The 26,706-nt window shown below is 37.6% G+C and overlaps 1 protein-coding gene across 3 annotated transcripts; it reads left to right on the top strand.

Moving 5' to 3' along the window:
- Positions 1-690: 690 nt before the first annotated feature.
- Positions 691-25,464, top strand: LOC144632440 (gamma-aminobutyric acid receptor subunit beta-2-like). Of its 3 annotated transcripts, none has more exons than XM_078491094.1 (10): positions 691-930; positions 3,203-3,283; positions 3,893-3,969; positions 5,303-5,370; positions 5,713-5,933; positions 20,802-20,884; positions 21,274-21,402; positions 21,851-22,065; positions 22,579-22,728; positions 23,637-25,464. In XM_078491094.1, exons 2-10 carry the CDS (start codon positions 3,231-3,233, stop codon positions 24,012-24,014), a joined length of 1,374 nt encoding a protein of 457 aa, XP_078347220.1. In that variant the 5' UTR covers positions 691-930; positions 3,203-3,230; the 3' UTR covers positions 24,015-25,464. The 3 variants fall into 3 exon arrangements, with proteins under 3 accessions (XP_078347220.1, XP_078347219.1, XP_078347221.1); XM_078491093.1 differs by having other exon boundaries at positions 22,579-22,743; XM_078491095.1 differs by lacking the exons at positions 691-930; positions 3,203-3,283 and having other exon boundaries at positions 3,894-3,969; positions 5,303-5,933; positions 22,579-22,743; positions 23,637-25,463.
- The last annotated feature ends 1,242 nt before the right edge of the window (positions 25,465-26,706 follow it).

Raw genomic sequence — 26,706 nt, 5'->3', positions numbered from 1 at the left:
AACTGCCAACGAGTGCCTGGAGGCATGCTATGTTATCTTTAATCCCGCACGTCAAAACGTTGTGGGCCATGCGTGTTGTTATTTAACCGCGCGCTCTAATTTAGGAGATTCGATGTATGTGTCGTCCGTCCTCTCCCCTCCCCCCCGGGGGCGCCCCTTCGTTGGGGGGGGGGGGGTTCGACTAGATGTATGTATAACAGTAACCAATAGTAGCAATGACACTTAATTTAACTGGAGACGGTAGCTCTTGGTGGCAATAACATTGACAATCTTGTTCCTTCCGACAATAGAGACCTGAATTAGTTTGGAACGCTAAGATGTTTCCCTGTGGCCAATGACAACGAACAATTTTGAAAACAATATGGAAACGGCCTACAATTTTAGCCCCCTACCGATACTTAGCAAGCCTTTGTGCATACCGTTAACTAGAAGTTGCAATGCCGAACATTCACGGTTAAATTTGTTCTTACAGAACAACTAAAAGAAATTCAATAGCACCATTAAGTTAAAGACAAGTCGTCGCTTTTGCTATTTTTAGAGACAATTACTGCGTGTCGCGGACAGAGCGTAAAATAAAAACAAATTTGGAGGCTATTGTTTCAGACCGAACACGGTGTTCATTACAGATGACTTCATTACCGAATAAAAAACACCTGCTCATACATCTCAACTGGAGAACTACAATGTGAAAACTCGTTTCCCATTCAGGCCCTCAACACTTCGAAGTTCTAGAAAATTCAAAGTAAAACAACTATCCTGAATAATCGGTTACAATTAAGAACTTTTGAAGAACTGCCTTTTTCTCTTAAAGACCACGGCAATCATTTATTTATATAGTCGGTCATTTCGCGCCTCGTTCAGCAATTTTTTCTTTTAATATATAATCATACCACGGATCGGCGCATTTTTATTTTCATCATTTTCGACAAGGTAAGTGATTATTTTTATTTATTTAAAGCTGCCTTTAACTATAGATAGCATCGTAATCCATAAGATTAGAAGATCTTTTTTGGTCGGGAAAATTTACATGTTTAAAAAATCGCTTTTTCCTAGACTTCTTTTGTGAATGAATTATATTAGTTCATCTGGATCATTTTCGCTATCATATCGAGTTCCGGAATTTGTCAACACGAGCTGTGGTCACCGATGTATGGTCTACTAAATTGCATTCCATGTAACTTTTATGATCGTTTTGACAACGAATACTTTGCGTTTCTTTCTTTGGACGCCAATTTAAAACATCAAAAAAAAAAAATCTTGTTCTTTTTTTTAACTGTAAAGTGTGTTTGGTCTCGTAGAAAGACATATTTGCTCAGTTTTTTTTATAGGACATCGCCTTCTTCGAACTCAATTTACCTTGTTTTGAATACTTAGAGACTCATTCTCAAAGTCAGTTTTTATTTTAATTGGAGTAACAAATAATGCAATCAGAAATATACAGTCTTTTCTCAGATATGAAATCTACATTAATCCAAAAATATATATATTGAGCGATTTTTAAAACTTTCTAAAGTCATCCGCGATTGAAACGTACTTAATTTACACCTGTATATTTTCAAAGCAAGCCGAAAAGGAATATAAACTATTGTTTATTCCTCCTGCATGAAATGTTTTGGTTTTAAGAAATAATAAGCCCGTGAGGCTATTTAACAAAATTGGTAAAGCAAAACGTTGACGTATTTTTTAAGTATTACGGCGTGACATATATACATAATTAGCAACTTCTTGAGTTTATGAACTTCGTTCCCAATTCCCCTTTCCATTTCAAGGGAATTAGCACTGGAACGACTCGGCTAAATTTTGCTTCGCAAGTTCCCCAATGTTTCACCGGGCCCCCTGTTATGAAACACGAGGTACTGTTGGTATGCTGCTATGACAATAACGAAAACAGTACAAAGCAAAACGCATTTCAATTGTCTGGTAAAGAATATCATTATCGTTAATATTTTTTTTTTGAAATTTGTACCCAATCATTACAGAGTGCTTAATTTGAGCTGCTTAACGCCGTTTTCGGTTTACTTTTACCGTTTGTAGTACAATGGAACTGAAAGTGGGTGAGAGGCAATTTCGTTCAGAAACTACAAAATTTCCCGAAATTGCCTCAAATCCACGTTGGATTACATTCTTAAGCAAATAAGAAAAGTTAACCGTGGAAAGGGCTATTGTATTGATATTTTGTCAAACTTTTTCAACAACTCTATGTATGGAGCCGATTACTGGATTATTATTTAAAGCAGGGCACTGTTACGCACAAGTTAAGTGTGTTGACCAATAATTAACAATTATTCGCCGAAGGCGAAGTGAATCTCGGCTAATATTGCCCGAGACGAAGTCGAGGGGAATATTCGCCATGATTCACTGAGCCTGAGGCGAATAATTGTTTTAGTCTAATTTTCAGATGTAAATATCAAGAACTATAAAATAAAAAACTAAAACACGGAAACAACAAACACAAGTGCTCGCTCGAATACGTGTAAACAAGTTTAATTCATCGATTGTAAATCAGAATTTACATTTAAGTTTTAGCAATAAAACAAAACAAAACAAACACTACGAAAAAGACAGATATCTAGTACCTTTGTTTAATCGTTGGCGACTTCTGAGAAATTGTGTAAATCCTCTTGAAATAAGTCGAGTAGCTCTGATCTGAAGAGAACTGAGTAATTTTTGGTCAATTGATCTGCCACTGAGTTTCTTGTGGCCGTGTGCGATCTCCAAAACCACCGTCCTTAGCACCAATTATAATGCCTTGAAAACCATCTCCTGAAAATATTATCGGTTCAAAAGCCTTGGTAGCCAATTTTCAAAATTCCAACTGTTTTGAATACTCCGGACTTGACGTGATTTCTTTCGAATGAACGAAAATTTCATTCATCAAATGCCGCCAAGTTTACTTGCCTGGATGGCAAAGTTGGCGCGGCTTAGTAACCAAGCCCTGAAATGTTATATTCACCTCCAAGCGAGGTGAATATAACGTCATAAACCAGAGCTTCTTGACCAATCAGAATTTCGCATTCTTATATTCACCTTTTGAAATTAGACTAACGTAAAATATTCAGTCACCGGCCGGCGAATTTCATAGCTCACAAAATGCTGGAGGAGCAATAAGTGGGTGGGAGTAACGCAGAGCTTTTAGTGGCTATGGATCTCTTGTGCTATAGCTTAGCTTATGAGAACTCTTCAATTTTGTTTATGTTTGCAGGACTATAACGATCCCCAGGTGCTATGCTATGGCTTGGTTTATCGTCACATTTTATCAAGCACTGGCTATTACTGCAGCCAGGTAACTTGTTACTTCATGTTTTGACGTATTATCCCAGCGATATTTTCCGTTAAGTCACCTGTTGATATTAATGTGGCAGTCAGAGATAAATTGGCTGTTAAAACAATTTTTGCAATGACACAAAGAATTGACGTCAATATTTGAAAAAAGAAAAAAATTCTTTTCCTCCAAAATTCACGATGCAGATGTAGCCAGTGTGTAGCTCTCTATTCGATTTCGGCGTTAATCAAAATGTAATTTTAAACTCTTAAGTGGAAATTTATAAACCGGTAGTATATATTTCGTATAATCCTCTTACAATCTTACAATTTGAGTGCGAAATAGTTCGCCTTCCTCATTACAATCAGTTAGACTGGTTTTAAAAGCCCTTGCTTGCTTTAGACAATAAGCAAGGTAATCCACAGGTAAATTAGATTTTACCTGCCTTCAGTTCGAGTTTCTGGTCGCTTCATTGATTGTTTTGGAGAACAGACGCATTTCCATCTTCCATCCAATCTCGGTGAAATAAGAGCTTAAGAACAGAAGTATCATTTCTTCTTACATAATTCCCTATATCTCTTCGGATATTGCAAAGAGAAATTGATGTTGAACACTTTCTTTCTTTCCCAGTGCCACATCACTCCAAGCCCTCAAGAAGCATTTGATAAATACCAATTACGACAAAGGAACACATCCCAACGATGGAGGTTCGATTCGTAAAATTTGTAATGGCTTGTTCGATTTTAGAGCACTGGGGTTAGATTAACTTTGCGAGGAGCTCAAGAAAACTACGAATAATTTAATATGGTAGCCAAAAATGTTTAGTGCTACTTAAAAGGGGCACAGTCGCGCGGATTTTGTTACTTTTTTGGTCAAAAAGGTAACGAAATGATAATTATGGACCTTCACTCATACAGTAAACACCCGCATATAAGAACAAATGGATTAAGAACACCAGGCTGAAATTTGGCCAATAAAGCCCCGTTTTTATAAGAACAAAATCAGCCTGAAAAATTCAGCATGTTCTTATAAAATGGAAAAGCTAAGGTGTCATAATTACATAAAAAACAAGTGATTTTATTCATCATTACCTATAATGAAGGGCAGCCAGTCATCTCATCTATAGGCTCAGTGATACAGTATTGATTGTGATCATTAAAATAAAAGAATATTTATTAATTTATGCTAATTTTACATCTAGGGGCATTTTTGGGTAGTATTGCTAATACAGAAATTTAAGAACATTTTAAGAACACTTTGAGGCTGATTTGTCACTAACCACCCATTAAATAAGAACCCGATCAGCCTGACCTCCGAAATCATGTGTTCTTATATGCGGGTGTTTACTGTACACGAAATGCCCTTTTAAAACACCAAGGTGAAGATTTTTATACAAGTGAATTGTTGAATGGAAAACAAATTGCAGTTATTTTTAGACACAAGGGCAGTAGTTGAAAGAGGGTCTCAATGGGGTGGTGGCTTTACGGTTAACGGTTAATATTTTTGCTTTTTTACAGCTAACGGTTAATTTATTTCCATTACGGTTAACAGAAATTAAAAATTAATTTCCATTTTTTTTAAAGTTAAAAGTTCATTTCCATTATTGAAAAACATAGTTTAGCTCTTAGGACAATTCTAGGACGATGAAGTGATCTAGTCTTTTTTATTTATAATTACAGACCGATTTTTTTACGGTTAACAATTTTTACGCCTAAAGGCTAATTTTTTGCCCGTTTTACGGCTAACGGTCAACCCCATTGAGACCTTCTTGAAAACGTCTGCCCAACGTTTTCAAATTGACACCAAACGCTTATGTATGAATAACTCGTGCAAACAAAATTAGACCATTTTTTAAAGTTGTCGTTAGCTAAGACATAGTTCGAGCGGCTAACGTCACATCTATGCCGTGTATACTAACTGTTTATGATACGCTATTAATCCCCTGTGGGTGGAGGTGGGGTCGCACGAGGAATTTGCGTCCAGGAAAAAAATGGAGAAAGAATAACCTATGGCCATTTGTTTCTGTTTCTAATTTTGCAGCGAATTATACGCTGATATTGGTGGATCTTTATGTGGAATCGTTTGGAAAGATAGAGGAAGTCAATATGGTATGTTATTATCCAGCTCCGCTTTGTCGAGTAAAAATAACGCGCGAGTACCTTAAGATACTGATAGAAAAAAGCTGCTAAAACCGAAAGTGACTCTCGTTGCTTTGGGAATTCAATGGCCTCTAATCCAATAGAAATTTATGAAGATTAATTTATGTTATAAGATGTCGACTTTCAATTAACAGTTCTGCTTCTCATAAGCAAATTATTTCAGTGTGTGTGATGATTCAAGGATCCGGCCCATAAAAAAGTTTCGTTCACAGTTTAATTGGAGCCCGAGAAGGGAACTACGCCATGGTTCTTCTTGTTTTTTTTTTTTTTTTTTTCATTTACTTATTTTAGGAGTTAGATGCTTACATGTACTTTCGTCAAGAATGGAGGGACCCACGACTAGCAAACGTGGTTAACAAAACCGTGAGTCTGATAAGAGAAGATACAAACTTGATATGGAGACCGGACACATTTTCTTACAATTCTCGAGAAACAGACCTGCCCCACGAGGATAAAGCAATGCATTCGGTTTTAAGAGTACACCCTAATGGAGACGTCTTTTACTCACGGAAGTAAGTGTGCCATGTATTAAAATCAATTATTAGTGTGGAGTTGAGTACCCCTTAGACTGATAGAAGCTACAATCTTTGACAAAAGTAGTTGACACATTGACTTCGCTCTGCGGTTTTTATGACAAATTTACCACTAGTTTATAAATTTCATGACTCTCTGCTAAAATACCCCCCTCCCCCCATCCAATGTTGTAAAATGGTAGCAAAGGACTCTTAGAAACAAACTACAACATTGATTGGGGGGAGGGGGGTTGGAAAGGTGGGGCAAAAGGATGAAATTGGTCCATATAACAATAAAAAAGGGCGTAAATTGACAATGTGTCAACACTTTTGTCAATGATTGTCTGAGGTGGAAAACGGAATATATTTTAAGAACAGCGCGTAATGATTAATCGGTTATGACATAAATTTATTTCTACCAACTGTTGTTTTCAATTGTCCAATCGGCATTGATGCTGTATTAATTGGTTTCTAATTACAGGTCATTAACGAATTTGACGATAACGCAATCAAAGGGTCAAAAATGGAATAAATTGAGGAAAAATGTTTACCGCTGCTGTAATTGATGAAGAAACTCCTGCATTTACCTGCTTATTTCTGATGCGAAAATGGTTGAAAAAGAAGGAAATTATGTTGAACTAATGACACGTTTCCTAGCCTTTGGCATATAGCATAGCGGTGTCTGAAGACATTAAACTGCGAGGAGGTCACGCACGCAAATCATCGTTCGAGACGAGCAAAGAAATATAAAGCCCGTGTTTACTGCCCATTTCATTTCCAAATGCCATTTTATGGAATAATGAAAGAAATTTCACCGTTAGGCGAATAACTGTTATGTCAAAGTAACAATGCGCTTATGCAATGTAATATACCTTGTGACATATCCAACGCAGTTGGATGAAGCGTGACAAGTGCGCGTGACAGCTCCAATTGTTGTTACTTCATGTTTTATTGACGCTTGTTTTAAGCATTTCTTTAAACATGAAAAGCTAACTTAAGATACGAAAGTCTTCATTGTCTCTTTTTCTACTATAAACAGCCTTCAGCAAGCCCAAAAGGTGTCTACCTTTTGAAAATTCACGGTTAACCACGGTTAACCACGGTTAACCATCAGTAAACAAAGAACATTCCTAATCCTTTCTAGACTGATGGTTAACCGTGGTTAACCGTGGTTAATCGTTCAAATTTACACATTTTCGCGAATTGTGTGGCCAAGAAACATTCTAGCGAGATAATTTTGACAAAAAGTCATTTACCTCTGGTTTTCTTAGGGAATTTCAGCGACAAATGGGAGTATTTTCTAGCCTCACGATATCGTAGATCTTGTTAAACATTAATCTCAACCGCCCGGGAATTTGGTTTCGCGCTAGAGAGAACGTGTATTGCTGCTTTTTCTTAAAATGAGCCGGCTGCTTTGTAACAATGAAACGAACATAGTTAACTGGAATATCACTGCGGAGGCCCCGCTTAACACTTTAAAACAAGAAAATAAATAATACGACCCTAGATAGTCACGCGCTAAGAACCATGCACGGGATCTGAACCCGTTTTGTCTTTATTTTCTCAACTGAAGACATTATTTTTAACTTCAAATAATCAAAACTACTCTAACGCCACACATTTAGCGTGCTTTCTAGAAATAATCCTGTTAGAGCTAAGATAGGTAACGGGTATTCTTTCTTTTCACTCAAATAGACCTCAGACAATCTTTGACAAAAGTAGTTGACACATTGACTTCGCTCTGCGGTTTTTATGACAAATTTACCACTAGTTTATAAATTTCATGACTCTCTGCTAAAATACCCCCTCCCCCCATCCAATGTTGTAAAATGGTAGCAAAGGACTCTTAGAAACAAACTACAACATTGATTGGGGGGAGGGGGGTTGGAAAGGTGGGGCAAAAGGATGAAATTGGTCCATATAACAATAAAAAAGGGCGTAAATTGACAATGTGTCAACACTTTTGTCAATGATTGTCTGAGGTGGAAAACGGAATATATTTTAAGAACAGCGCGTAATGATTAATCGGTTATGACATAAATTTATTTCTACCAACTGTTGTTTTCAATTGTCCAATCGGCATTGATGCTGTATTAATTGGTTTCTAATTACAGGTCATTAACGAATTTGACGATAACGCAATCAAAGGGTCAAAAATGGAATAAATTGAGGAAAAATGTTTACCGCTGCTGTAATTGATGAAGAAACTCCTGCATTTACCTGCTTATTTCTGATGCGAAAATGGTTGAAAAAGAAGGAAATTATGTTGAACTAATGACACGTTTCCTAGCCTTTGGCATATAGCATAGCGGTGTCTGAAGACATTAAACTGCGAGGAGGTCACGCACGCAAATCATCGTTCGAGACGAGCAAAGAAATATAAAGCCCGTGTTTACTGCCCATTTCATTTCCAAATGCCATTTTATGGAATAATGAAAGAAATTTCACCGTTAGGCGAATAACTGTTATGTCAAAGTAACAATGCGCTTATGCAATGTAATATACCTTGTGACATATCCAACGCAGTTGGATGAAGCGTGACAAGTGCGCGTGACAGCTCCAATTGTTGTTACTTCATGTTTTATTGACGCTTGTTTTAAGCATTTCTTTAAACATGAAAAGCTAACTTAAGATACGAAAGTCTTCATTGTCTCTTTTTCTACTATAAACAGCCTTCAGCAAGCCCAAAAGGTGTCTACCTTTTGAAAATTCACGGTTAACCACGGTTAACCACGGTTAACCATCAGTAAACAAAGAACATTCCTAATCCTTTCTAGACTGATGGTTAACCGTGGTTAACCGTGGTTAATCGTTCAAATTTACACATTTTCGCGAATTGTGTGGCCAAGAAACATTCTAGCGAGATAATTTTGACAAAAAGTCATTTACCTCTGGTTTTCTTAGGGAATTTCAGCGACAAATGGGAGTATTTTCTAGCCTCACGATATCGTAGATCTTGTTAAACATTAATCTCAACCGCCCGGGAATTTGGTTTCGCGCTAGAGAGAACGTGTATTGCTGCTTTTTCTTAAAATGAGCCGGCTGCTTTGTAACAATGAAACGAACATAGTTAACTGGAATATCACTGCGGAGGCCCCGCTTAACACTTTAAAACAAGAAAATAAATAATACGACCCTAGATAGTCACGCGCTAAGAACCATGCACGGGATCTGAACCCGTTTTGTCTTTATTTTCTCAACTGAAGACATTATTTTTAACTTCAAATAATCAAAACTACTCTAACGCCACACATTTAGCGTGCTTTCTAGAAATAATCCTGTTAGAGCTAAGATAGGTAACGGGTATTCTTTCTTTTCACTCAAATAGACCTCAGACAATCTTTGACAAAAGTAGTTGACACATTGACTTCGCTCTGCGGTTTTTATGACAAATTTACCACTAGTTTATAAATTTCATGACTCTCTGCTAAAATACCCCCCCTCCCCCCATCCAATGTTGTAAAATGGTAGCAAAGGACTCTTAGAAACAAACTACAACATTGATTGGGGGGAGGGGGGTTGGAAAGGTGGGGCAAAAGGATGAAATTGGTCCATATAACAATAAAAAAGGGCGTAAATTGACAATGTGTCGACACTTTTGTCAATGATTGTCTGAGGTGGAAAACGGAATATATTTTAAGAACAGCGCGTAATGATTAATCGGTTATGACATAAATTTATTTCTACCAACTGTTGTTTTCAATTGTCCAATCGGCATTGATGCTGTATTAATTGGTTTCTAATTACAGGTCATTAACGAATTTGACGATAACGCAATCAAAGGGTCAAAAATGGAATAAATTGAGGCAAAATGTTTACCGCTGCTGTAATTGATGAAGAAACTCCTGCATTTACCTGCTTATTTCTGATGCGAAAATGGTTGAAAAAGAAGGAAATTATGTTGAACTAATGACACGTTTCCTAGCCTTTGGCATATAGCATAGCGGTGTCTGAAGACATTAAACTGCGAGGAGGTCACGCACGCAAATCATCGTTCGAGACGAGCAAAGAAATATAAAGCCCGTGTTTACTGCCCATTTCATTTCCAAATGCCATTTTATGGAATAATGAAAGAAATTTCACCGTTAGGCGAATAACTGTTATGTCAAAGTAACAATGCGCTTATGCAATGTAATATACCTTGTGACATATCCAACGCAGTTGGATGAAGCGTGACAAGTGCGCGTGACAGCTCCAATTGTTGTTACTTCATGTTTTATTGACGCTTGTTTTAAGCATTTCTTTAAACATGAAAAGCTAACTTAAGATACGAAAGTCTTCATTGTCTCTTTTTCTACTATAAACAGCCTTCAGCAAGCCCAAAAGGTGTCTACCTTTTGAAAATTCACGGTTAACCACGGTTAACCACGGTTAACCATCAGTAAACAAAGAACATTCCTAATCCTTTCTAGACTGATGGTTAACCGTGGTTAACCGTGGTTAATCGTTCAAATTTACACATTTTCGCGAATTGTGTGGCCAAGAAACATTCTAGCGAGATAATTTTGACAAAAAGTCATTTACCTCTGGTTTTCTTAGGGAATTTCAGCGACAAATGGGAGTATTTTCTAGCCTCACGATATCGTAGATCTTGTTAAACATTAATCTCAACCGCCCGGGAATTTGGTTTCGCGCTAGAGAGAACGTGTATTGCTGCTTTTTCTTAAAATGAGCCGGCTGCTTTGTAACAATGAAACGAACATAGTTAACTGGAATATCACTGCGGAGGCCCCGCTTAACACTTTAAAACAAGAAAATAAATAATACGACCCTAGATAGTCACGCGCTAAGAACCATGCACGGGATCTGAACCCGTTTTGTCTTTATTTTCTCAACTGAAGACATTATTTTTAACTTCAAATAATCAAAACTACTCTAACGCCACACATTTAGCGTGCTTTCTAGAAATAATCCTGTTAGAGCTAAGATAGGTAACGGGTATTCTTTCTTTTCACTCAAATAGACCTCAGACTGTCTGAGGTGGAAAACGGAATATATTTTAAGAACAGCGCGTAATGATTAATCGGTTATGACATAAATTTATTTCTACCAACTGTTGTTTTCAATTGTCCAATCGGCATTGATGCTGTATTAATTGGTTTCTAATTACAGGTCATTAACGAATTTGACGATAACGCAATCAAAGGGTCAAAAATGGAATAAATTGAGGCAAACTGTTTACCGCTGCTGTAATTGATGAAGAAACTCCTGCATTTACCTGCTTATTTCTGATGCGAAAATGGTTGAAAAAGAAGGAAATTATGTTGAACTAATGACACGTTTCCTAGCCTTTGGCATATAGCATAGCGGTGTCTGAAGACATTAAACTGCGAGGAGGTCACGCACGCAAATCATCGTTCGAGACGAGCAAAGAAATATAAAGCCCGTGTTTACTGCCCATTTCATTTCCAAATGCCATTTTATGGAATAATGAAAGAAATTTCACCGTTAGGCGAATAACTGTTATGTCAAAGTAACAATGCGCTTATGCAATGTAATATACCTTGTGACATATCCAACGCAGTTGGATGAAGCGTGACAAGTGCGCGTGACAGCTCCAATTGTTGTTACTTCATGTTTTATTGACGCTTGTTTTAAGCATTTCTTTAAACATGAAAAGCTAACTTAAGATACGAAAGTATTCATTGTCTCTTTTTCTACTATAAACAGCCTTCAGCAAGCCCAAAAGGTGTCTACCTTTTGAAAATTCACGGTTAACCACGGTTAACCACGGTTAACCATCAGTAAACAAAGAACATTCCTAATCCTTTCTAGACTGATGGTTAACCGTGGTTAACCGTGGTTAATCGTTCAAATTTACACATTTTCGCGAATTGTGTGGCCAAGAAACATTCTAGCGAGATAATTTTGACAAAAAGTCATTTACCTCTGGTTTTCTTAGGGAATTTCAGCGACAAATGGGAGTATTTTCTAGCCTCACGATATCGTAGATCTTGTTAAACATTAATCTCAACCGCCCGGGAATTTGGTTTCGCGCTAGAGAGAACGTGTATTGCTGCTTTTTCTTAAAATGAGCCGGCTGCTTTGTAACAATGAAACGAACATAGTTAACTGGAATATCACTGCGGAGGCCCCGCTTAACACTTTAAAACAAGAAAATAAATAATACGACCCTAGATAGTCACGCGCTAAGAACCATGCACGGGATCTGAACCCGTTTTGTCTTTATTTTCTCAACTGAAGACATTATTTTTAACTTCAAATAATCAAAACTACTCTAACGCCACACATTTAGCGTGCTTTCTAGAAATAATCCTGTTAGAGCTAAGATAGGTAACGGGTATTCTTTCTTTTCACTCAAATAGACCTCAGACTGTCTGAGGTGGAAAACGGAATATATTTTAAGAACAGCGCGTAATGATTAATCGGTTATGACATAAATTTATTTCTACCAACTGTTGTTTTCAATTGTCCAATCGGCATTGATGCTGTATTAATTGGTTTCTAATTACAGGTCATTAACGAATTTGACGATAACGCAATCAAAGGGTCAAAAATGGAATAAATTGAGGCAAAATGTTTACCGCTGCTGTAATTGATGAAGAAACTCCTGCATTTACCTGCTTATTTCTGATGCGAAAATGGTTGAAAAAGAAGGAAATTATGTTGAACTAATGACACGTTTCCTAGCCTTTGGCATATAGCATAGCGGTGTCTGAAGACATTAAACTGCGAGGAGGTCACGCACGCAAATCATCGTTCGAGACGAGCAAAGAAATATAAAGCCCGTGTTTACTGCCCATTTCATTTCCAAATGCCATTTTATGGAATAATGAAAGAAATTTCACCGTTAGGCGAATAACTGTTATGTCAAAGTAACAATGCGCTTATGCAATGTAATATACCTTGTGACATATCCAACGCAGTTGGATGAAGCGTGACAAGTGCGCGTGACAGCTCCAATTGTTGTTACTTCATGTTTTATTGACGCTTGTTTTAAGCATTTCTTTAAACATGAAAAGCTAACTTAAGATACGAAAGTCTTCATTGTCTCTTTTTCTACTATAAACAGCCTTCAGCAAGCCCAAAAGGTGTCTACCTTTTGAAAATTCACGGTTAACCACGGTTAACCACGGTTAACCATCAGTAAACAAAGAACATTCCTAATCCTTTCTAGACTGATGGTTAACCGTGGTTAACCGTGGTTAATCGTTCAAATTTACACATTTTCGCGAATTGTGTGGCCAAGAAACATTCTAGCGAGATAATTTTGACAAAAAGTCATTTACCTCTGGTTTTCTTAGGGAATTTCAGCGACAAATGGGAGTATTTTCTAGCCTCACGATATCGTAGATCTTGTTAAACATTAATCTCAACCGCCCGGGAATTTGGTTTCGCGCTAGAGAGAACGTGTATTGCTGCTTTTTCTTAAAATGAGCCGGCTGCTTTGTAACAATGAAACGAACATAGTTAACTGGAATATCACTGCGGAGGCCCCGCTTAACACTTTAAAACAAGAAAATAAATAATACGACCCTAGATAGTCACGCGCTAAGAACCATGCACGGGATCTGAACCCGTTTTGTCTTTATTTTCTCAACTGAAGACATTATTTTTAACTTCAAATAATCAAAACTACTCTAACGCCACACATTTAGCGTGCTTTCTAGAAATAATCCTGTTAGAGCTAAGATAGGTAACGGGTATTCTTTCTTTTCACTCAAATAGACCTCAGACTGTCTGAGGTGGAAAACGGAATATATTTTAAGAACAGCGCGTAATGATTAATCGGTTATGACATAAATTTATTTCTACCAACTGTTGTTTTCAATTGTCCAATCGGCATTGATGCTGTATTAATTGGTTTCTAATTACAGGTCATTAACGAATTTGACGATAACGCAATCAAAGGGTCAAAAATGGAATAAATTGAGGCAAAATGTTTACCGCTGCTGTAATTGATGAAGAAACTCCTGCATTTACCTGCTTATTTCTGATGCGAAAATGGTTGAAAAAGAAGGAAATTATGTTGAACTAATGACACGTTTCCTAGCCTTTGGCATATAGCATAGCGGTGTCTGAAGACATTAAACTGCGAGGAGGTCACGCACGCAAATCATCGTTCGAGACGAGCAAAGAAATATAAAGCCCGTGTTTACTGCCCATTTCATTTCCAAATGCCATTTTATGGAATAATGAAAGAAATTTCACCGTTAGGCGAATAACTGTTATGTCAAAGTAACAATGCGCTTATGCAATGTAATATACCTTGTGACATATCCAACGCAGTTGGATGAAGCGTGACAAGTGCGCGTGACAGCTCCAATTGTTGTTACTTCATGTTTTATTGACGCTTGTTTTAAGCATTTCTTTAAACATGAAAAGCTAACTTAAGATACGAAAGTCTTCATTGTCTCTTTTTCTACTATAAACAGCCTTCAGCAAGCCCAAAAGGTGTCTACCTTTTGAAAATTCACGGTTAACCACGGTTAACCACGGTTAACCATCAGTAAACAAAGAACATTCCTAATCCTTTCTAGACTGATGGTTAACCGTGGTTAACCGTGGTTAATCGTTCAAATTTACACATTTTCGCGAATTGTGTGGCCAAGAAACATTCTAGCGAGATAATTTTGACAAAAAGTCATTTACCTCTGGTTTTCTTAGGGAATTTCAGCGACAAATGGGAGTATTTTCTAGCCTCACGATATCGTAGATCTTGTTAAACATTAATCTCAACCGCCCGGGAATTTGGTTTCGCGCTAGAGAGAACGTGTATTGCTGCTTTTTCTTAAAATGAGCCGGCTGCTTTGTAACAATGAAACGAACATAGTTAACTGGAATATCACTGCGGAGGCCCCGCTTAACACTTTAAAACAAGAAAATAAATAATACGACCCTAGATAGTCACGCGCTAAGAACCATGCACGGGATCTGAACCCGTTTTGTCTTTATTTTCTCAACTGAAGACATTATTTTTAACTTCAAATAATCAAAACTACTCTAACGCCACACATTTAGCGTGCTTTCTAGAAATAATCCTGTTAGAGCTAAGATAGGTAACGGGTATTCTTTCTTTTCACTCAAATAGACCTCAGACAATCTTTGACAAAAGTAGTTGACACATTGACTTCGCTCTGCGGTTTTTATGACAAATTTACCACTAGTTTATAAATTTCATGACTCTCTGCTAAAATACCCCCCTCCCCCCATCCAATGTTGTAAAATGGTAGCAAAGGACTCTTAGAAACAAACTACAACATTGATTGGGGGGAGGGGGGTTGGAAAGGTGGGGCAAAAGGATGAAATTGGTCCATATAACAATAAAAAAGGGCGTAAATTGACAATGTGTCAACACTTTTGTCAATGATTGTCTGAGGTGGAAAACGGAATATATTTTAAGAACAGCGCGTAATGATTAATCGGTTATGACATAAATTTATTTCTACCAACTGTTGTTTTCAATTGTCCAATCGGCATTGATGCTGTATTAATTGGTTTCTAATTACAGGTCATTAACGAATTTGACGATAACGCAATCAAAGGGTCAAAAATGGAATAAATTGAGGCAAAATGTTTACCGCTGCTGTAATTGATGAAGAAACTCCTGCATTTACCTGCTTATTTCTGATGCGAAAATGGTTGAAAAAGAAGGAAATTATGTTGAACTAATGACACGTTTCCTAGCCTTTGGCATATAGCATAGCGGTGTCTGAAGACATTAAACTGCGAGGAGGTCACGCACGCAAATCATCGTTCGAGACGAGCAAAGAAATATAAAGCCCGTGTTTACTGCCCATTTCATTTCCAAATGCCATTTTATGGAATAATGAAAGAAATTTCACCGTTAGGCGAATAACTGTTATGTCAAAGTAACAATGCGCTTATGCAATGTAATATACCTTGTGACATATCCAACGCAGTTGGATGAAGCGTGACAAGTGCGCGTGACAGCTCCAATTGTTGTTACTTCATGTTTTATTGACGCTTGTTTTAAGCATTTCTTTAAACATGAAAAGCTAACTTAAGATACGAAAGTCTTCATTGTCTCTTTTTCTACTATAAACAGCCTTCAGCAAGCCCAAAAGGTGTCTACCTTTTGAAAATTCACGGTTAACCACGGTTAACCACGGTTAACCATCAGTAAACAAAGAACATTCCTAATCCTTTCTAGACTGATGGTTAACCGTGGTTAACCGTGGTTAATCGTTCAAATTTACACATTTTCGCGAATTGTGTGGCCAAGAAACATTCTAGCGAGATAATTTTGACAAAAAGTCATTTACCTCTGGTTTTCTTAGGGAATTTCAGCGACAAATGGGAGTATTTTCTAGCCTCACGATATCGTAGATCTTGTTAAACATTAATCTCAACCGCCCGGGAATTTGGTTTCGCGCTAGAGAGAACGTGTATTGCTGCTTTTTCTTAAAATGAGCCGGCTGCTTTGTAACAATGAAACGAACATAGTTAACTGGAATATCACTGCGGAGGCCCCGCTTAACACTTTAAAACAAGAAAATAAATAATACGACCCTAGATAGTCACGCGCTAAGAACCATGCACGGGATCTGAACCCGTTTTGTCTTTATTTTCTCAACTGAAGACATTATTTTTAACTTCAAATAATCAAAACTACTCTAACGCCACACATTTAGCGTGCTTTCTAGAAATAATCCTGTTAGAGCTAAGATAGGTAACGGGTATTCTTTCTTTTCACTCAAATAGACCTCAGACAATCTTTGACAAAAGTAGTTGACACATTGACTTCGCTCTGCGGTTTTTATGACAAATTTACCACTAGTTTATAAATTTCATGACTCTCTGCTAAAATACCCCCTCCCCCCATCCAATGTTGTAAAATGGTAGCAAAGGACTCTTAGAAACAAACTACAACATTGATTGGGGGGAGGGGGGTTGGAAAGGTGGGGCAAAAGGATGAAATTGGTCCATATAACAATAAAAAAGGGCGTAAATTGACAATGTGTCAACACTTTTGTCAATGATTGTCTGAGGTGGAAAACGGAATATATTTTAAGAACAGCGCGTAATGATTAATCGGTTATGACATAAATTTATTTCTACCAACTGTTGTTTTCAATTGTCCAATCGGCATTGATGCTGTATTAATTGGTTTCTAATTACAGGTCATTAACGAATTTGACGATAACGCAATCAAAGGGTCAAAAATGGAATAAATTGAGGCAAAATGTTTACCGCTGCTGTAATTGATGAAGAAACTCCTGCATTTACCTGCTTATTTCTGATGCGAAAATGGTTGAAAAAGAAGGAAATTATGTTGAACTAATGACACGTTTCCTAGCCTTTGGCATATAGCATAGCGGTGTCTGAAGACATTAAACTGCGAGGAGGTCACGCACGCAAATCATCGTTCGAGACGAGCAAAGAAATATAAAGCCCGTGTTTACTGCCCATTTCATTTCCAAATGCCATTTTATGGAATAATGAAAGAAATTTCACCGTTAGGCGAATAACTGTTATGTCAAAGTAACAATGCGCTTATGCAATGTAATATACCTTGTGACATATCCAACGCAGTTGGATGAAGCGTGACAAGTGCGCGTGACAGCTCCAATTGTTGTTACTTCATGTTTTATTGACGCTTGTTTTAAGCATTTCTTTAAACATGAAAAGCTAACTTAAGATACGAAAGTCTTCATTGTCTCTTTTTCTACTATAAACAGCCTTCAGCAAGCCCAAAAGGTGTCTACCTTTTGAAAATTCACGGTTAACCACGGTTAACCACGGTTAACCATCAGTAAACAAAGAACATTCCTAATCCTTTCTAGACTGATGGTTAACCGTGGTTAACCGTGGTTAATCGTTCAAATTTACACATTTTCGCGAATTGTGTGGCCAAGAAACATTCTAGCGAGATAATTTTGACAAAAAGTCATTTACCTCTGGTTTTCTTAGGGAATTTCAGCGACAAATGGGAGTATTTTCTAGCCTCACGATATCGTAGATCTTGTTAAACATTAATCTCAACCGCCCGGGAATTTGGTTTCGCGCTAGAGAGAACGTGTATTGCTGCTTTTTCTTAAAATGAGCCGGCTGCTTTGTAACAATGAAACGAACATAGTTAACTGGAATATCACTGCGGAGGCCCCGCTTAACACTTTAAAACAAGAAAATAAATAATACGACCCTAGATAGTCACGCGCTAAGAACCATGCACGGGATCTGAACCCGTTTTGTCTTTATTTTCTCAACTGAAGACATTATTTTTAACTTCAAATAATCAAAACTACTCTAACGCCACACATTTAGCGTGCTTTCTAGAAATAATCCTGTTAGAGCTAAGATAGGTAACGGGTATTCTTTCTTTTCACTCAAATAGACCTCAGACAATCTTTGACAAAAGTAGTTGACACATTGACTTCGCTCTGCGGTTTTTATGACAAATTTACCACTAGTTTATAAATTTCATGACTCTCTGCTAAAATACCCCCCTCCCCCCATCCAATGTTGTAAAATGGTAGCAAAGGACTCTTAGAAACAAACTACAACATTGATTGGGGGGAGGGGGGTTGGAAAGGTGGGGCAAAAGGATGAAATTGGTCCATATAACAATAAAAAAGGGCGTAAATTGACAATGTGTCAACACTTTTGTCAATGATTGTCTGAGGTGGAAAACGGAATATATTTTAAGAACAGCGCGTAATGATTAATCGGTTATGACATAAATTTATTTCTACCAACTGTTGTTTTCAATTGTCCAATCGGCATTGATGCTGTATTAATTGGTTTCTAATTACAGGTCATTAACGAATTTGACGATAACGCAATCAAAGGGTCAAAAATGGAATAAATTGAGGCAAAATGTTTACCGCTGCTGTAATTGATGAAGAAACTCCTGCATTTACCTGCTTATTTCTGATGCGAAAATGGTTGAAAAAGAAGGAAATTATGTTGAACTAATGACACGTTTCCTAGCCTTTGGCATATAGCATAGCGGTGTCTGAAGACATTAAACTGCGAGGAGGTCACGCACGCAAATCATCGTTCGAGACGAGCAAAGAAATATAAAGCCCGTGTTTACTGCCCATTTCATTTCCAAATGCCATTTTATGGAATAATGAAAGAAATTTCACCGTTAGGCGAATAACTGTTATGTCAAAGTAACAATGCGCTTATGCAATGTAATATACCTTGTGACATATCCAACGCAGTTGGATGAAGCGTGACAAGTGCGCGTGACAGCTCCAATTGTTGTTACTTCATGTTTTATTGACGCTTGTTTTAAGCATTTCTTTAAACATGAAAAGCTAACTTAAGATACGAAAGTCTTCATTGTCTCTTTTTCTACTATAAACAGCCTTCAGCAAGCCCAAAAGGTGTCTACCTTTTGAAAATTCACGGTTAACCACGGTTAACCACGGTTAACCATCAGTAAACAAAGAACATTCCTAATCCTTTCTAGACTGATGGTTAACCGTGGTTAACCGTGGTTAATCGTTCAAATTTACACATTTTCGCGAATTGTGTGGCCAAGAAACATTCTAGCGAGATAATTTTGACAAAAAGTCATTTACCTCTGGTTTTCTTAGGGAATTTCAGCGACAAATGGGAGTATTTTCTAGCCTCACGATATCGTAGATCTTGTTAAACATTAATCTCAACCGCCCGGGAATTTGGTTTCGCGCTAGAGAGAACGTGTATTGCTGCTTTTTCTTAAAATGAGCCGGCTGCTTTGTAACAATGAAACGAACATAGTTAACTGGAATATCACTGCGGAGGCCCCGCTTAACACTTTAAAACAAGAAAATAAATAATACGACCCTAGATAGTCACGCGCTAAGAACCATGCACGGGATCTGAACCCGTTTTGTCTTTATTTTCTCAACTGAAGACATTATTTTTAACTTCAAATAATCAAAACTACTCTAACGCCACACATTTAGCGTGCTTTCTAGAAATAATCCTGTTAGAGCTAAGATAGGTAACGGGTATTCTTTCTTTTCACTCAAATAGACCTCAGACAATCTTTGACAAAAGTAGTTGACACATTGACTTCGCTCTGCGGTTTTTATGACAAATTTACCACTAGTTTATAAATTTCATGACTCTCTGCTAAAATACCCCCCTCCCCCCATCCAATGTTGTAAAATGGTAGCAAAGGACTCTTAGAAACAAACTACAACATTGATTGGGGGGAGGGGGGTTGGAAAGGTGGGGCAAAAGGATGAAATTGGTCCATATAACAATAAAAAAGGGCGTAAATTGACAATGTGTCAACACTTTTGTCAATGATTGTAGTTGCGACCGTAAATGGTTCCGTTTAGAGGGTTACATAATCTTCTATCGGCGATCACTGAAATATTAATCCCTCCAGGAATGTCTTTTTGTCTGTATTACCCGTCTCACACAAAAAGTATCGAGTCCTAGGCCCTGCTGACCAAGAAACTCGTTGGGTTCTGGGGACAAGAATGTAAATGCACGCGGGTGCAATGAGGACCCAGGCTTCCACTCTCAGCTTCTGAAGTGAATGTTTTCAGAAATAAGAAAACGATTGAAAAACTGCCGGTATAAAGTAACAGAATAGCAATCCTATGCCAGCCAAGTTTGCAAGGTACGGATCACAGGCCGGGCTTTTTTGAAAGTCGAAAAGAGTAAGAGAGACTGATAGATTTGTGTGCAGTTGTTGGACATATATAGCTACTTTCTTCAATAATTCATCACTCTTCTGTATACGATTACTTTGCTTATCCTGTTCGCGTCTGGTATAATACATATATGGCTGCACTATCCTCTATTAGTGTGTCATTAACTGCAATTTCTTGTTTATTGTTGTTTATTTGTCAAAATTGTCAAATTTGTCTTGTGAACCATTCGCATAAATCTTGAAGCGTTATTACATTAAAAAATGCATTTTTCTTATCCACACAGTACCCACTTAGTGTCTGCATGTGATATGGACCTGCACAACTTTCCAATCGACATTCAGAATTGTTCACTGACATTTGGAAGCTGTAAGTATATGAACATGAGCATTTAAACGTTACTCCTTTGTGGGGGTTGTTATAACCTTTCCCTTTCCACCCAAGAGACAGAAGAAAATAGTGATTCAAGTAGAGTTCAATAATCGAATCCTTCAGAAACCATAATTCGTATATTTTCGTTCATTTATAAATTGCACCTTCAACAAGACCTGGGCGCAAGACTGTGGGCGGTTAATTGGACTTAGTAGCTTGGGTGCTGGGAACTAGTGCGAAGCCGAAAAGTGTGTGTGTTGTCTGATAGGAGCGCTGACGTGAAAAGCAATCAGTTCCTTGAGTTTGTTCCATCGCCAATTCCTCGCGCGAAAGAACAAAACAGCTTTATGCTCATTGTCTTATTTTCTGTATAATTCATCTTCTAGATGGGTTTTCGACAAGTGATGTGGACTACTTTTGGAAGCGGGAAGAGCTCACTGTTGAACAACCAGTCATGGCACAGTTCATAATCACAACCTCGAAAGTCTCCCGAAAAAATGGCGTATACATTACAGGTAAGGCTTCAAACTACAAATATTCGTAAGGAGAATAAACCTGTACGTGTTAAGCAAAACCTCTGAACGTGACACTACATATGGCAATTTTGCAGAATTTTTGGTCAAAACGGCGCTAAAATTATGACCAAGCACCTTCACTAACATGTAATGCGTCTAAAACATCGATATGAAGATAATAATTGAATTGTTGAAAGGAGAGTAAATTATTATTCGTTTTTAGCGATATCTCCAATACACAAGCAATACTTAATTGAACACCAATTGCGTTAGTTACACTCCAGATCTGGAGGTCACGTTCTGAATCTGGTCAGAGGATCTTAATTATGTTTGATGAGGTACTACTCTTATAATTCTCGTTATCACCTAAAACTGCAATTGGTATTAGCAAATTGTTGGAGAAAACCTGATATTGAGAAATAAAAAGCATTTATATTTTCCGTTTCAGGCAATTATACTATCGTCGAAGCCTCATTTTTACTGCAAAGGCGCCTGGGATACTACATGATCCAGTTGTACCTTCCTTGTATATTCCTGGTCATGTTGAGCTGGATCGTGTTCTGGATGAGTCCTGACAATGGAGGGGACAGGCTCACTGTTGGCATCACGTGTATTCTCACTATCGTTTTCTTGTTGGGTTACGTCAACGCAATGCTACCCAAGGTTTGCGCCCTTTTTTACCTAAAAGCCACCCAAAAAATAATGATGGATTGTTTTCGAATAATATAGCCTGGCAGCTATAACCCTCTACATGCATTGCGTGCTCATGATACTAGATGTCTCTAAGGTCATGTCTTCTTTGAAATTAACGCTAGCAGTATGGCCTGCTTTTTCTCTGCAGGCATGTTTAATATCTCGTCTGATATTCACATTTATTACATATTGCGCAGTTACTAGAAGTCACGGCCTGGATTGTTATTATTATTATTATTATTATTATTATTATTATTATTATTATTATTATTATTATTATCATTATTATTATTATTATTATCAAATCATTGCTTGCCATGTTTAATGAAATTCCAAAATAAAAAAAATTGCAACAAGCATCGTATTTTCTTGTACAGTTCAAAAAGAACCATTTTAGTCAAAATCACTTAAAATAGATTGTTATTATTATTTCTCCTTGAATACTTAAAGTTTTGACGACTATTTCTGCAACCCTGTCTGCAGGTGAGCTATGTCAAGGGGGTAGACTGGTATCTAATGACGTCATTCCTTTTCATCTTCTTGTCATTGGTGGAGTGTGTACTGGTGGAGAGGCTGGCTTCAAAAGAAAAAATGAAAGAAAGTGAAGAACAGGGACTGGAAAATGAAGGAATGGTAATATACGAACCGGTTTGTATTGAATTAACATAAATTTATGACGACATGTACATTTTTTGGCCAGACAAACACTTTTAAATTAGAAATTAAATATGTCCTAACTTCGAAATACGGTTCCTACTGACTGATCGGTCTACCTAGTTTCATCGGTATATCCAAACACTAAGAAGAGAGTTGAAAATACGACGCACAGCGGAGTATTTTTTGACGAAATTCAAGGTGTTTGGATAGCCGATAAAACACTGTATCGAGTGTTTGATATATCTTCTCAATCAAAACAAAAACCACAAAGTAAACTGAGAAATAAAATCGTAAAATTCCATGCAAATTTAGACCAGGTATTCAATCCTCCTTCACGGTTATGATTTTCTTTGTTTTAACTTGTTGGAGTATTAATGAGTTTGAGAAATGTAACTCCAAGAGTGTAGCCAACATTTTTAGTAGGTCGTATTTATTCTGCAGCCCACTTTAAGAGCCCGGCGAACGTTTTTCAAGTTATTTATCAAACATACTTGCAAATGCAGCCGTAAACTGCCAACAAAAAAGGCTATTCTGGGAGATGTAAAGATAAGTCTTTTCTTGGTTAAAAACGGGTAAGATAAAGATGGACCTTTTCCTATTTGAAAAGGGGAATATTTTAACAAAAAGAAAGGGGAAGGGCCTTCCCCGCCCCCCAACCTGGTCCACCAAATCCCTAAGGTATGCCTAATGCCTTAGGTATGTTAGGAGACGAAGATCCACCCTGTGGAAGCGCTTCTAATCAAGTCATCATCATCATCATCATTATCATCATCATCATTATTATTATTATTATTATTATTATTATTATTATTATTATTATTATTATTATTATTATTATTATTAAGGTATCAATTTTCTTATAATCATTTTTTATCGTCCTACAGAGTATTTCTTCTCGATTATCGCTATCCAAGCTAGAGCCCAATGAACCCAATTTCCGTCGCAACTCCAAATCAGTGACAATATCAGGTGATTCTGGCAAGTCTCCATCCAAGGGCAGAGTACAAGTCCTTCCACTATCAGCAACAGCACCTGTCGATGACACGGCACTGAACTGCGGGGAATCCGAATCGTCTGACAGACGTGGATGCTTCTTACAGCCACTTAGAGGGAAACTCCAAAGCATCTTCAAGTGTGGGATGAAAGGAACCTGTCCTGAGAAGATTGATTTTGCTTGCAAAATTCTTTTTCCTCTTACATATATTATTTATAACACCGGGTATTGGTATGTTTATTTAAATGGCATAGAAATTTTGGAATGAAAAACCCGCACCATCATCAAAAGCATAGTGTCCTTCCAACTTTCATTTGGTAGGTCTCGCAACACTCTAGAAGTGTTAAGTGATGAGTTAATTCATTTTTTACTAGTAAGCTATACAGGGCCATTCAATGAGTCCCGCTTAGTTTTTTAAACATTAAATATAAACCCCTTATCACATAATAAAGTTTGAGTTCAGTCCTGTGGGATACGTTTTTATCCCCAGAGCCCGCGATCCTTTTGGTCAGCGCCAAGAATCACGTGCTCTGGCTGGTTGTAATGTGAAAGTCCGCAATTCACGGCCTTGTGATTGTTCTGCGAAAAATCAGAGTTTATTTTGCTCCAATCTGATTGACTGACAATCGAAAATGAGCTCTCTTTACATGCTCAAAATATCTGAACCGGCCAGAGACCCTTTTGGTGCTGACCAAATTAAAATGACTGCGATTTCTGGAGGACGAAAATGTGTAAGATACGGACAGAGTTTTTACCCGTCGATTTATGGTGCAAAAGAGAAGTGCACGGGCCATCAATCGATGGGAAAACCGAGGATCCGTAACTTTCAGTACGGACCGAGAAAGCGATGTTCATAAAATGTAGATTATATTTCTCGCTCCGTAGAAAAGAAAGCAATTCAAGTCAAGTACGCGGGGGGCGTGCCCAATTTTTTAATACCCTAAACAACGTCTCGTAAAATTTGTCAAACTTAGCGTGCGTACTGTGTGAGAAATATGATAAATATTATAGCACGCTCTTAAGGAATCTGTCACGGCACATAATTATTATCCAATGCACAGCATCTAGTAATAAGATCATTTGCTTATTATCCAATACACGGCAGCCAATGTTGAGCTCGAGATGGTATGGTCATTCTATTTTATATAAGTTACATCAACTGAGCGTTTAGGTTTTATGGTATTTATCTAATGCACCACTTCTGGTAGTCTGGGAATCCTATGGTACACTATCCAACGTACAGCATGGTTATTGTCCAATGCACATCATCTTAAGAAAAGACAGTATACGGTTATATCTTTTGTTAAGCATCTAGTGATACGATGGTATGGTCAGTTCCCCATTCACAAGCCGGGGATGGGGTACTCAATGCGTTTTTATACTGGGAGGTTCCACCGCGAGGTCCATACCCTTTCCCCTTTTCAGTATATACCATTTTTGACTGAGTCTGTGCGAGATATTTTAAAGACCCTATTAAATATCCAAATGACAGTTTGGCCTTTCCTTTTCTATACGTCAACTCGTGAAATACCTTCTCTTTTAAAAGGTACCCCTTTCGGGCGAAGCCCTCCCGGATGTTTAATTATACGGAGTACCTCCTCCCCCCCCCCCCCCCCCATCGATTCACAAACGGCAGTAGCCTTAGTACCGCAGACGTTGATGACCATTGTAATCAAATGATATTGATTTCAGCATCTGTATTAAAGAGCCTTTGTGTGTAAGTTGTTGTTTTGCTTATTTCATTAAATACACCTATAAACAGTTTTCCATACTGATTTCCTATAGTTTTCGTGAAGATTCCCGAAGATTATTCGAAGGTCACGCGAGCGTTTTCGAATGTTTTCCGGACATGTTCTCTGGCGAGGGACGAAAGGAGAATGGTCCTCCCTACCCACCCTCTTGCCGAAAAATTTGGTCTCAGTTCACGAGTACTAGCCTTTTCCTCCTAATCGATCCTGAACACTAGATCATTTTTGCATCTGTATCTTTATATTAAGCTGACTGATTTTTCATCTCTATCAGCGTAAAAAAAAAAAACAAGAAAATGGCCAGACTCCGTGAGATTAATTAAGTTAAAAAATAACATTGCAGCAATCATGAATTTCACGCAACATTTTGTATTTCTGCTGTTTTTATCAGTTGACAGGAACGATGAGAACTTGCACACTTGTTTAAGTTATAGAGTACATATATTTAACTGAAAACACATTAGTTGAAAAATAATTTTTAGTTTTCCACTCGACAATTTAACTTAAGTGTGAAAGCGATTTCCAGTTAAATTAAAAATTACGCCTATAGCTTGGAAATCTCAGTTGACCTGGCGATTACACGAATTGGCCTACCAAATATTTAGGGTTAGGGTCAAAGCAAAGCACAGGTCGAGAATGGAATTATCTCCCTGTTGATGAGCTTATTTATCAAGAATACGGCGACAGAGAGGCCACAAGCTGGGACTATCCAGTGGCTAACAGACTTCGGATACGGGTTATAAACGCGTGTTCACCCGAACATGTACCCGAGGAAGACGACAAAACACATGAAGATCAACAGGAGGAATATAGCGCAATGGCTTGGAAGCGATGCAGACCATCCGCTCTCCGTATAGTTTGTAAATCAATGTACATTGGAGCTCTGATTTAACTAGTAGCTGCAACTATTATAGGTTTAATATACATGATGATTTCCTATGTCTCTTACAAAACAGAACTGAACTGCCAGTTTCACCAAAAAAGTTCCATTCCAATACAAATCCAATGGATGAGATCAATTTCTGGCATGATTTCTTGCACTTTTCTTTACATTTGGTACTTTGTATGTATGTTATTTCTTTTCCGCCCATATCAGTTAAAGGGGGTAAAAAGAAAACTGATTCTGGTCTTTTCCCTTGCATATTGTTTGGATTCACTTCATCGTTTCGGTCTACAAGTCCTTGGAATATCTCATTCCAAGATTTCTACTTT

This window comes from Oculina patagonica, chromosome 12, assembly GCF_052425735.1.
Source record: "Oculina patagonica isolate OP01 chromosome 12, crgOcupat, whole genome shotgun sequence".
NCBI lineage: Eukaryota > Metazoa > Cnidaria > Anthozoa > Scleractinia > Oculinidae > Oculina > Oculina patagonica.
Note: the sequence above shows the minus strand (reverse complement) of the source record. Positions and strands in the feature narration are given on the sequence as shown.

What these genes read in the sequence shown, in the direction of transcription:
- LOC144632440 (XM_078491093.1), top strand. Translation starts at nt 3,231, where the DNA reads ATGGCTTGGTTTATCGTCACATTTTATCAAGCACTGGCTATTACTGCA. An exon ending in CTGGCTATTACTGCAGCCAG is followed by an intron (nt 3,284 to 3,892) that starts GTAACTTGTTAC and finishes TTTCTTTCCCAG; the next exon opens with TGCCACATCACTCCAAGCCC. An exon ending in GAATGGTAATATACGAACCG is followed by an intron (nt 22,744 to 23,636) that starts GTTTGTATTGAA and finishes ATCGTCCTACAG; the next exon opens with AGTATTTCTTCTCGATTATC.